Source organism: Sander lucioperca, chromosome 23, assembly GCF_008315115.2.
Source record: "Sander lucioperca isolate FBNREF2018 chromosome 23, SLUC_FBN_1.2, whole genome shotgun sequence".
Lineage (NCBI taxonomy): Eukaryota > Metazoa > Chordata > Actinopteri > Perciformes > Percidae > Sander > Sander lucioperca.
Genome location: NC_050195.1, coordinates 13325762 through 13338186, shown reverse-complemented (window position 1 = coordinate 13338186; position 12425 = coordinate 13325762). Strand labels below are relative to the sequence as shown.

The 12425-nt window shown below is 40.5% G+C and overlaps 1 protein-coding gene across 3 annotated transcripts in view; it reads left to right on the top strand.

The window, feature by feature from the left end:
* Positions 1-12425, top strand: part of kcnh2b (potassium voltage-gated channel, subfamily H (eag-related), member 2b) — a 319040-nt gene that overhangs the window by 302581 nt on the left and 4034 nt on the right. For all 3 annotated transcript variants that reach the window (XM_031298279.2, XM_031298278.2, XM_035998114.1), the window contains 6 exons: positions 3988-4240; positions 6934-7127; positions 8280-8382; positions 11279-11430; positions 11905-12049; positions 12189-12378. In XM_031298279.2, coding sequence (XP_031154139.1) covers positions 3988-4240; positions 6934-7127; positions 8280-8382; positions 11279-11430; positions 11905-12049; positions 12189-12378 — 1037 coding nt within the window. The remainder of the gene's footprint in view (positions 1-3987; positions 4241-6933; positions 7128-8279; positions 8383-11278; positions 11431-11904; positions 12050-12188; positions 12379-12425) is intronic.

Sequence of the window (12425 nt, the reverse complement as noted above, 5' to 3'; positions counted from 1 at the left end):
CACACACACAGGCATAGTCCAAGGATATCTTCTGTACCCTATGTATCAGTGTTATGAGTGCTCAGATATGACATTGGACACAGACTGCATGCAACCACAAATGCACATGTGTGCGCACACGCACACACACACACACACACACACACACACACACACACACTGTGACACTTAAGAACTGCTGATGCAAGCATTTAATGCAGCGCATGAGTCAGTGGATGTCATCTTTACTAAATTTACAGCGACAATTTTTCACTGCATTGTAAGCTGTTTCATAGTCTCAGCTCAAAAAGTACCCTTAACCAAACACATCTCTGCTCATAGCTTCAGAAAGCCTTTCCAGCATCCAAATGCCTTCGTAGCATAATCGGCACCTCATTGTTGTCTGTGAAGCCTTATAGAAGGAAATAGGAACTCTGTTGAAGAGCGTGGTCCCTGTATATACATACTTCCATCACTGAAATCCTGTTTCATTTCTGTAGAATAAGTGAGCCATTGTAGTAGAGAGGGAACAAATTGGACTAACATCCATGGGAATGTGTTTTAGGTGAAAGCCCCCTCATCTTACCCTGTTATGTTGCTCTCTTAAAGGCCCAGTAAGGTAGATTCATGTAATTATGATTGGGTTGAGTAGACCTGTCTGTCTGTCTGTCTGTCTGTTGTAAGTGTTGTGATGAGAGCAGGAGGAAAGAGATAGAAATATTTTGCATGTGGATGAGCAGTACAGTGAATCTTGTGAAAAATAAAAATCTTAGTATTGTGTTATTGACTTTGGCTACAGAAGCACAGCCGCAGCCCAGCATGTCTCTCAAATGTAAGGAATGAAATGTGTATTAGGGGGGGTGCCATATTGTTCAAGAACCTAAGTTTATCTCCTACGTACAAGATAATATCTTAAAGTTCATCTATAACATGAAAGAACATTGCAATAAAGTATAAAAAAAAAAAAAAAAGAAATGGATCTATAATGAGATATACAGTACTTTTAGGCTTTATTTGGCTGTTTTGAGAGTGAGAAAGCAGTGCAGAATGAAGTGCTTAGTGCACGATACAAAAAGGAAGGTCTAACAAAAGGTTTTACCTTCTTAGTTAACCACTGTGTGTGCAGTGGCCTGCCAAGATTGTATGTAAGTGAGTGTGAGAGAGACAGAGGGATTGATTAATGTTTTTTTTTTTTTCACGTTACCGAGACAACACCACCATGAAACAAGGATTAATCCACTTGACGTATTTCAAATAACAGCCGACAGGCCGGGTTTACACAATCATAATTGCAGCTCTCGTTTTTTTTTAGGGTGATGACATCATACAATATGGTACAGCCGTAGAAGATTGTAGCTGATAAGAATGTAGACACGCTCATCTTAAAAAAAACTCCTGAAACACCACCTGTTCACCACAGCCTACAACCTCCTTTAGCTTAGCCACAGTCATTCTGTAAAGTGTCCTTGGGTTTCATGAAAGGCGCTATATAAATAAAAGTTATTATTATTATTATTATTATTATTATTATTATCTGGGTGGCCTTCAATTATTACTGTGTCCTCAGAGCAAATAGCAGCGAGTGCTTTGCAGACGGGTTTTGCATCTGAGGCTAAACATCTGCGCCACCTGGGCTGTATACAGGTAATACTCAGGGCTGTAGTACTTCCACCTACGCCACATGTTTGTCGGTTCCAAAAAAGAATGTCATCTATGTTTTAATATATCAGTTCATATTCTCCTAAATAGGCTGGAATTGAACAACAATGACAAACAAGGCAGTTGAAGACAGTGCTCTTTGTTGTAAAGATGCAAAATGAAACACTGTCACTGTCTTTGCTCATTATTATGAACTGTCATTCTTATGGAAAATACAATAACCAGTGTCACCATAATTTTTTATTTGCTAGGTCGTCCCCCCCCTCCCCCCACTAAACAGAAGCTTTGCAAAGCTACAGCAAAGAGCATAATAATATATCATGACAGCAAACATGTACATAAACAATAGCGGCGTAGGCTTGCAGTTCAGCATCTGCTAAATGCACCAGTAAACACCTGATGTATCCTGCCTCTAAAGTCTTACTTCAGCACATTTTCAGCTTGTACCTGGCACCCCACAAATCAGCAAAATGGTTGGTATGTACAGGGAGTAATAGGTTATTCAAATCCACAAAAGGGAGTTCTCAGTTGTGTTGTGAAAGGTTATACCGAGTTTCTATGTGTTTGACTGCCTTCAAACCAGAGGTTCAAACATTTCAAAAGGTGTAAGTGGGGGGGTGGGGGGGTCGGGGGAAGCAATCTGCAAAACGTCTGTAGCCCAGGAACTTATGGTGGTGGGAGGTGAAAAAGGAGTTAGAGACAAATTGCGAAAGGAAGAAACGATTGGGGCTTGGAAAGATGAAGACGGAGTCCACTGAAGTCTAAAATGAAGAAAGTTAAGTAAAGTTTGAAACATGAAAAAGAGAGAAATGGAGAGACAGAAACAGTGCTGGTGTTTTAGGTACAGTTCTGTTCCGTGCAGTCAGCCAGAGAGTTACAAGCCCATAGCCTGCTTTTTAAAAGAGCTTGCTGTGAACTCATTAAATTGCACCAATTCTTCATATTAATTACACTCTAAGGGCCTGCTGACTCTGTTCTGGTAGGCCCTCTGAAATAACAGTTTGTAATAATGTAGCAGTGAAGCTCTAAAAATCACTGCATAGGCCCTTTTAGATAGAAAGAATGCCCAGACTGCTGATGCCTGTCTTCCATTTAGGGGTTAACATTATAAAAGATAAAATGAAAACCATGACTTCTCTGATGGTTAGAAGAACCAATATGTTCTGATATATGTATAGGGCAGTGTTGTAATGTAACAAAGTAGAAATACTTCACTACTGTACTTAAGTAGAATTTCCACATATCTGTACTTTACTTCATTATTTATATTTCCGGAAGCTTTTACTTTTACTCCACTACATCTCCCCTGAGCATCTTAGTTACTCGTTACTACAAAATAAAATCCCAAGAAATTTGTTACACTAGAAAAAAAGCAGGTTTGGCGAATTATTGCTCCTAAATTGCAAAGATAATGCACGCTCCATTCCAGTTGGTGACCTAATGCCTGTTTGTTGTCAAGCGGTAAAAAAAAAAAAAAACATAGCCCAAAACTAAAGAAGAAGAGGAGGAAGCATAATGACTGATAGTGACATGGAAGCCCCTGGTACCAGGCTCTGCCGCCATGGTAACAGACGATGACCACCCCGACAACAGTGGTGATGAAGATAACGTTACACACCTTTGGCCATGAAGTTCATAATCAAAGTTTTTTTTTACCTTTACTTTTACTTCTAATACTTAAGTATATTTATTATCAGAAAATTACTTTTGATACTTAAGTACAGTAAATATCAGATACTTTAAGACTTTTACTCAAGTAATATTCTAAAAGGAGACTTTAACTTCTACCAAAGTCATTTTCTGGTAAGATAATTGTACTTTTACTCAAGTATTGCTTTCAAGTACTTTATACAAGACTGGTATAGGGAATGTAGGTTTGCAATGTTAATTTGTGGAATGGTGTTATAACATTAAAAGGCTAATGGTCCATGAATGTTGACCAGTAGGGATTATAACAATAAAAACTGTACCAAGACACTTTTTTTTTATTTATTTCTTTTAAAGCATCCATAATCTGTGACATTTATTTGACATTAGCTTTACGTTATTGACAGTTGCTGCTAATAGCACGGGATGTAACCTTTCACTATCAATTCATCTTTCTTTATCCCACCTCTTCTCTTTCCGTCTCTTTCCCTTCTCTCCTCCCTTCTCTCATCCCTCTCCTTTCACCTCTCCTTTTTGCTTTTTTTTCAACTCTTTTGCTCCACTTGTATCTATTGCTTTTTTACTCACCTCCTATCTTCTTTTCTTCTTTAATTCCTTCTTTCTGTCTTCTACTTCTGTTCTCTCCTGCTTCTCTATCCCTTCTTCCTTCCTTGTCCTCGTCTCTTTGCTCCCTCTCCCCAGGTGCTGAAGGGTTTCCCAGAGTGTCTACAGGCGGATATCTGCCTCCACCTGAATCGGACGTTGCTGCAGAACTGTAAGGCTTTTAAGGGCTCCACCAAGGGCTGCCTCAGGGCGTTGGCCATGAAGTTCAAGACCACCCACGCACCCCCGGGTGACACGCTGGTCCACGCTGGGGACGTCCTCACTGCAGTCTACTTCATATCCAGGGGATCCATAGAGATACTAAGAGGAGATGTGGTGGTTGCCATCTTGGGTACAAAAAATATATTTATATATACACAGTCAATATATGTTTTACTGATTACATTAACCACCTATTGTAGCCCCTGTTAATTGATCACTTTGAGCTTATTTGAAACTAAATCTGAAGAAGAACATGACAACATCTGGAAACATTACTCTTACAGGAGATGACTTAGAAGTATACACAGTTTAGTCCAATATTTAAATTTCCCTTTCAGCTTGTAGGTCTAGTCCATTGCAGGCCAATGTAGGGCTGCTTCCCTGAGATCTAGCAAGTAAGAGTAGTTCAGACTGGAATGCCCTGACTTATCAGCAGGACAAAAGTTCTCCACTGGTCCATAGCCTCCTGTATGTAGCAGATCTCTTTCTTGCCCAGTTACATTTTCTTTTTTGATTTATACTTGAATATCTCTTCCAGCGTGCCTTTCTGGTTGATGACTCTGTACATGCTCAGGCCATGCTGCCTCTCAATAACTACAACATATGCATTAGCTGGTAGTGCCATCTGCTGGTGAGCATAGAGTGTTACTCCTAATAGCTGAAGTGTGGATTTAGGACAACACAACAAAAGACATGATCAGGTTGTACCTAGTCTCGCATTGCCAGACCTTGCCCCACAGCGTTGTGGAAGAGGGTCTAGCTAGTCCACAAAGCATTCCGGGATGGGAGAAAAACTTGCTGTGGTTTATTGGCATTTCTTTAAACCAATCACAATCGTCTTGGGGCGGCGCTAAGCCCCGGACACAATAATGACTTAGCAAAAATAGCCTCGGGAAGGAACTTGTTTTGGTGGAACATGTGTACGTTCAAAAGAGAAAACTCAGATTGGACAGATAGTCTAGCTAGCTGTCTGGATTTACCCTGCAGAGATCTGAGGAGCAGTTAACCATAGTCCTCACAAATCCACCGGAGGTTAGAACGCCAACACAAAGAAAGAGGAAGGTGAGAGAAATCTGGCCTAAAAAGACGGTCATCCTGCGGAATTTCCGGCGGCATCTGAACAGTCCCGGAAGTGGAACATCTTTGATTTAGACTAAGTTGTACCTCGTCTCTTTTGCCCAATGTAAGTGGAGATTGGATTTAGCTCCCTTAACAGGAAAACAGTTGGATGAATTAATAGCATAGTGCTGTTATGTAAAGTAACACAAGTACACATGGTGTGTGTATTTGTATATGTGTAGATGTACTGTATATTAAGCATGAAATGCATTCACCAGTGGTGACCATCATGTAGAATGAAGTTAACTATTTGCTCTAAATGATTATGTAACTTTTGCATGTCTTGCCCTAAAAGATACACAACATAACATTTTAAAAGGTGGGGTAAGAAATCGGGTAGTTAACTTAAAGACAGTTTGAGAAAAAGATCTTCAACATTTTAAGTAATTTTGCCAAAGAATCTATTGGGCCTACATTTTGAGATACTTATATGATGTTACTTTTTCAATAGTTCAAAGTTCAAAATAAACACAGTTGTGTTCACATAAAAATGTGTTTTGACTAAAACACTTCTACTACACTAGTCCCATGCCACTGTCATATTTCTGGCTCATAAAAAAATGATTGCAGCCAAGAAATAGATATCCTCTAAATGTCAGGATACCTTAAATATCCCCATAAAATATAATGCATACATGGCTGATATTTCAGTGAATCGAAAAAGCAGTTTCATTATTGTTATGTAACAATAGTACTCGTACACACACTGTAGGACTTACTATTTTCAATCGTGCAATAACACGACATAACATTGAATTGTTTTCATTGTGTACATTGTCTTGTCATCATACAGTACTGCTGCTGCACGCTGTGCTTGCACATTACATTGCAGTGATTGTATGTCTTTAAAGTGGCTATATGTAACTTTCAGTTTGTGTTGATTCCAGTGGCCGCTTTGGACGAAACCCAAGCTTGCTTTACACAAGTACAGGGGGACAAGGGAAAAGAAAATAGCAGGCCAACACAAACACAGACTAAAAGGAATAAAACATCTGTTTAATTGGAAGGGGGGCGTAATTTAATACAGGCTACTGACAATTCGTTGACGTTTTTGAATCATTTATAATCCCGTAATGTTCTCCATCTGCTGAAAGCCCGACCGAGTGTGACTCGGGGTTTCCCCCGTCGTCTTTCACTTTCCCTTTTAGCTTTTAGTTGTTCATCGTTTAATTTCCTTCTTTCCTGTGATGGTCCTGCCCCAGTATCAGTCATAACTACAGCAGATAACTTCTAAAATATAAAAATATAATTAGGCCTATGTAAAGAAATCTCCTGCTACCTTTTACCTGGCTGGATACACTAACACAGGCTATTCTGGTGTTACAAAGAAATCTGTGACCCTTCAGAATGTGTTACTGTAGCTCCGTCTACCTGCCGTAAATCATTCTCTGACTTCGCAGGAAAAATCAGACCTTGGTAGAGACATTAATAAAGACTATAAAAAACTAGCGTTCTTTTCACTGTTAGTCTCGTTTGCTGTTACAGGTCATTTATGATAATTATATGAAAAATTGCAGAGTTTCAGAAACATTAAGAAGTTATATACAGTATATGTTAACTTTAATTGACCTTTTTTGACTGTCTAATGTTTTTATGTTTTTATGCCTCAGGGATCTGCCACTCAAATGTCATTATATTGTTGTCTGATCGCTCAATATATTGACAATAAAGCTACTTTGACTTCTTGCTTTTCCCCTTTCTCAGGGAAGAATGATATCTTCGGCGAGCCTATCAACCTGTATTCCCGACCAGGTAAATCCAACGCTGATGTGAGGGCTCTAACCTACTGCGACCTCCATAAAATCTTCAGAGAAGATGTTCTGGAGGTGCTGGACATGTATCCTGAGTTCGCAGACCACTTCTGGAACAACCTAGAAATCACCTTCAACCTCCGAGATGTGAGTTTTACAACCTCATCAAAGAACAAGTAATGTGAAGTCTGAGTCAGACAGATACCCTGAATACTTTGAAGCAATATGGTTAATATCAGCCATAATATATATATAAATATATATATAAATCTGCATACTTAAAGTGCCCATATTATGCTCATTTTCAGGTTCATAATTGTATTTAGAGGTTATATCAGAATAGGTTGACATGGTTTAATTTTCAGAAAACACCATATTTTTGTTGTACTGCTCATTGCTGCAGCTCCTCTTTTCACCCTGTGTGTTGAGCTCTCTGTTTTAGCTACAGAGTGAGACATCTCACTTCTGTTCCATCTTTGTTGGGAGTCGCACATGCTCAGTACCTAGGTAAGGACTACTAGCCAGTCAGAAGCAGAATATGAGGGCGTGCCCTGACAGTACCTAGGTAAGGACTACTAGCCAGTCAGAAGCAGAGTATGAGGCCGTGCCCTGACAGTAGCTAGGTAAGGACTACTAGCCAGTCAGAAGCAGAGTATGAGGGCGTGCCCTGACAGTAGCTAGGTAAGGACTACTAGTCATTCAGAAGCAGAGTATGAGGGCGTGCCCTGACAGTAGCTAGGTAAGGACTACTAGCCAGTCAGAAGCAGAGTATGAGGGCGTGCCCTGACAGTAGCTAGGTAAGGACTACTAGTCATTCAGAAGCAGAGTATGAGGGCGTGCCCTGACAGTACCTAGGTAAGCACTACTAGCCAGTCAGAAGCAGAGTATGAGGGCGTGCCATGCTAGCAGCTAGGTGAGCATTATAAGGTGTGTTCCAAAGTGACCACGTTTGTCTCTGAAGTAAAGGCTGGACTACAATAGAGCTGTTTGGAGCAGTTTGTGAACAGTGTTTTCTGTTGGAGATGGTAAGTCCCTTTGGGGAGGACTTTGGGCTTTTTCACTTTGTAAACCTATAACATTCACAAAAAAGATATATAACACAATAAAGGAAAGGGAAAAGCCAAAAAGCAGAATATGAGCACTTTAAAGTGTGTTCTTTGTGTTGGGGTAGTATCCAAGCAAATATTTTCCTTTAACTGAATAAAGGTTAACTGATTCTTACTGTGGCTTCTTTTACTCATATCATCCCCACAATGTTATCTTTTAATAAAGGCTTTTTAATGCTGGTCCTCGTTTCAGACCAACATGATCCCAGGCTCTCCGAGCAGTGATGACTCTAACTGTGGGGGATTCAACAAGTTACGCAGACGCAAGTTATCATTCCGAAGACGCACAGAAACAGGTAACCCTTCCTTAACGGCCCATCACTCGCTTCGGCCATTTGTTTTACTGTCAGCTAAAACAAACCAGGGATGCACCGAATCCAGGTTTCGGGTTCAGATTCGGCTGAATATTGGGCTTTTTGAACTCTACGCTTGCACCACACACGCTACGCTGGTCGACCTAACGACCTACGGGAAGGTGTTTATGTAGGTGGAGCATTCAATGCAGTAGGCTGTGAGAAAGTGAAGATGGAACTCGTGAGCAGAAAAAGTGTAGTTTGGCAGTACTTTCAGTCAAAAGAAGGCCATTCAAGTCCAGCTACATGTTCAATCTGCAATGCTGATTAGTCTGGTGGTGGCGAGGACCCTAAACAATACACAACATCACCACTGTTACAACATTTGGTATGAAACATCTGAAAGAATACGAGTTGTGCATGAAGGAATCTACAGACAGCAGCCAAAATGCAGCAACTTCAGGTACGGCAAAGGAAGGACAGTCACAGTTAAAAACTAAAAGCACACGTTGCCGAAGCACATGCTTTTGCATTTAATGCACTGCTGTGGACGCTGTTTACTTCATTAATGTGTTTTACTGTGTTAATGGACTGAGGATGGGAGGAGTATTCGGTATTAACCAGTGGATTCGGTATTCGGCCGAACCCCAAAAATCTGGATTCGGTGCATCCCTAAAAAAAAAATCCAAATTGTCTGACTCTACTGTATGAGTGGTTACAGAAATACAACTTCAGTAAATTCAGGCATTCAAACACGATCATGCTTTCGGTCGCGTGTGTGTGTGTGTGTGCATCATACTGCTGGAATATTCTTTGTGTAAATGAATGCCTGCATGTTCAAGGATCCCTCATGGTTGCAGTGATTCACAATTTTTGAAAAACCTATTTTATTGACTTTATTGATTGGTTTATTTATTAGTATCAATGTAGAACAGTCCAGAATAACAACCTTCAACACATACATGTTTCCCCTATTAACCCAACCCCAGGCATTAAGCTAAGAGGCATTCAACTTAACTCTACACACAGACATATATTTACATTGCCCAAAGGTTGAGAGTGGACACTACAGACAAAAAATAAATAAATTGAATAATAAAATTAAAAAAAATAGAAAAATGTACACAAATAAATAAATACTTAAATGAGATAAGCAACTAAACATAAAGTATCATTAGAATGATAAAGGTTAGGAGCAGTTACTCCGAGATGGCGGTCTCTCGGTCAAGGTTTCTCAAAAATGGTAGGAAAGGGCCCCATACTCTATAAGGGACCGTTTGGTATTTATGGAATGGACCACCGGAGGAAAATAAGGGGAGGGTCATGTCTTTTTATTCTTTGTTGAGGGGAGGGTCATCCAACTTTTGTATTCATGAAAAAAGCAACATTTCAAAGTGGCTTGTTTGGTGCATATTTTTCCATGTAGCTCTCAGTCTCTCAAAATATTACCTGGCTGATGATGGGAGCAGCAGGACGCAAAAAAAGAAATTACTGTTGCACTAGTCTGGATATCTTACCATGCCAACGTTGCAATAAAGGTTTCCTAAATGCCATGTATATAATAATATAATATAAAATAATGTGCTGTCAGCTTACTAATTGATTGTGAGTTTTGTGTAGATTTTGACTTTTATACGTTTATTCCACTTTGTTTAAACGGCGAAGTGGAGAGGCCTCGTTCACCTGTTTGGAGCTGGCTGGTGAATGTGACGCTCCTATAGGCCTTGCTGGATACACCGTGTCATTTACCTTTTTGTGGCTCTCCTGATTGCTGTGGATTACTTTTTTTTCGTGTCATTGGATTACGGCAAAATACAGAGATTTTTTCTCAACGTGTCTTAACGTTTTATGGTGTGACTGCGCTTCGTTTCTGCGTTTGGAGAGGCATCTCAACAGACTGGAGGTCCAACACTGATTGTTCACTGTTACATTTTAGCTGTATTTAAGCATTTCCACAACAATGTTAGTGAGTAAATCTACTGAAATGGCCACCACACCATAACAGAGGAGTGGGATGTGTAAGATGAGAAAGCAGAGGTTAACTCATGTATCATTGCTGTAAAAATCAAATGTCACCTGTATGTCTTTGCTAAGTGCAAACTGGCACCTAAGGGGAGGGTCATGCCTCTTTTTCTAATCATTTTGGAGGGTCATAAAAAATTATTACTGACGAGGGGAGGGTCAAGTCTTTTTAGCCTAAAGGTCCCAAAACTCCTCCGGTGGCCCCTTAAATAAATAACGAACAGTCCCTAAAATGTAATGACTGACTCTTGAGTGGAGGACTCTCTTTTATACTGCTATGTTGATTGCTGACTCCTCTCAACTGGCCAGTAGGTGATCAAAAACAAATCAGATAGCAAAAGGCATCTCCGGAAATCGGCTAAGCTAAAAACAAGCCTCACATAGTCCGTTGCAGACTTAATTTTGGTTTTTGCCTTGGCTCAAAAATGGACTCATTTTGAACCGAAACATCTGCCAATAAATTCCATACCCCGATATGTTATGATCCACTCAAGTTAGACACGATACGAGATGAATAAATCCCAGTTTTTGTTATCTTCACTTCCATCTTGACTGTAGAGTTGCTACTACAGCCGGGATGTACAAGGTGTACAAAGATGTACAAGCAGGTAGTGAGTGGAAGAAAAGACAGAGACAGAGAGGCTGTAAATCGGACAGTGTCTAGCCTCCGCCAGTGTGGGGGTGGTACATAGTAAAGTGCAGATCACTGCCGCTGAATGTCAAAACAGCCACCACTGTTTTCTGAGTGCACCTTTCTAGTTTAATAATAATTTGTCAGAGTCCTCCCCTAGTGGTCATCTTTGAAAAGTTAGTCCTGATCCGGCTGGACTGACCAATCCCCTCTTTTTTGAATCTTTCCTCACACACCTGTGTCCAGATGATGCAGATGCTGGTGAAATTAAAAAGTCCCATAAGTCCGCGCGACGAAGATACAGGGAAGCAGCCAACAACCAAAAAAAGGAGGAAGCACCTCAGCGGCAATGGGAGGCACATCGCAGCTCAGCATCTTCACACTCCAGTGGTGATGAGGTATAACTACAGTTTTCATCATGACTCATTCTAAAGCTGTTTTGTGGTTGCCATTATTGTACACCATGGTACAATAAAAACTAGGGCTGGGACGATATGCTGTATTGCGATTTTTATTTCCTTCTTTAACAAAAACAAAAGTTGAATAATACACTTCTAGAGACAATATATCATGAGATGTCTAAAAACTGACTGTTTTCTAAGAAGAATGCACATTTGCATGCATTTTCTACTTTCACTCTGTTTTGCTGGAAACTGACTTGATGTAGTCACCGTCAGCAGTACCGCATAAACCAAAAAATATTTAGGTGAATCATTGGTTAAAAAAAAAAAAATGGTTTTTTAAATCCTTTCTGAGGAAAAAAAAAAAAACATTTTAAAAATAGTCGCAAAAAAATCACGATTTTCGATATATTTTTTTTTCCACCCCTAATAAAAACTAGTGTTAATGTCTTGGATCTACACCTTTTACAGGGGGAGAAGTCAATTGTGACTAGACTCGCCCCTCCGCCAGCAATGATGGACAATCCGCAGGCTCAGGCCATGCCCAGGAACTTCAACAAGAACACTGAGGGGGATGGAGACCCCAAGACTGGGAACACCTGCAATGCTCTGTCAGGTAAAATACAACAGAATAGTGCGTTCCATTTATCTCGGAAATTCTGACTTCCGAGTACAAATGGAACGCACTAAGAATAGTGTGCCCATATCCTTGTGAATTGTCCAGTAATGTTTCCACCTTTCTTCATCTCCTACAGGTGCATTCTCTGGTGTGTCCCACATCTTCAGTTTCTGGGGTGAGAGTCGCAGTGGTGGTCAGTACCAGGAGGTTCCTAGCTGCAGCCTTACCTCCCCCCCGCCCCTCAACACGCCGCTGCACAGCCTGGGCCGACATCAACGTAACCAGCTGGACACACGCCTGGACCTGCTGCAGAAACAGCTCAACAGGTATGACTGTGTGTGTGTGTGTGTGTGTGTGTGTGTGTGTGCGCGTG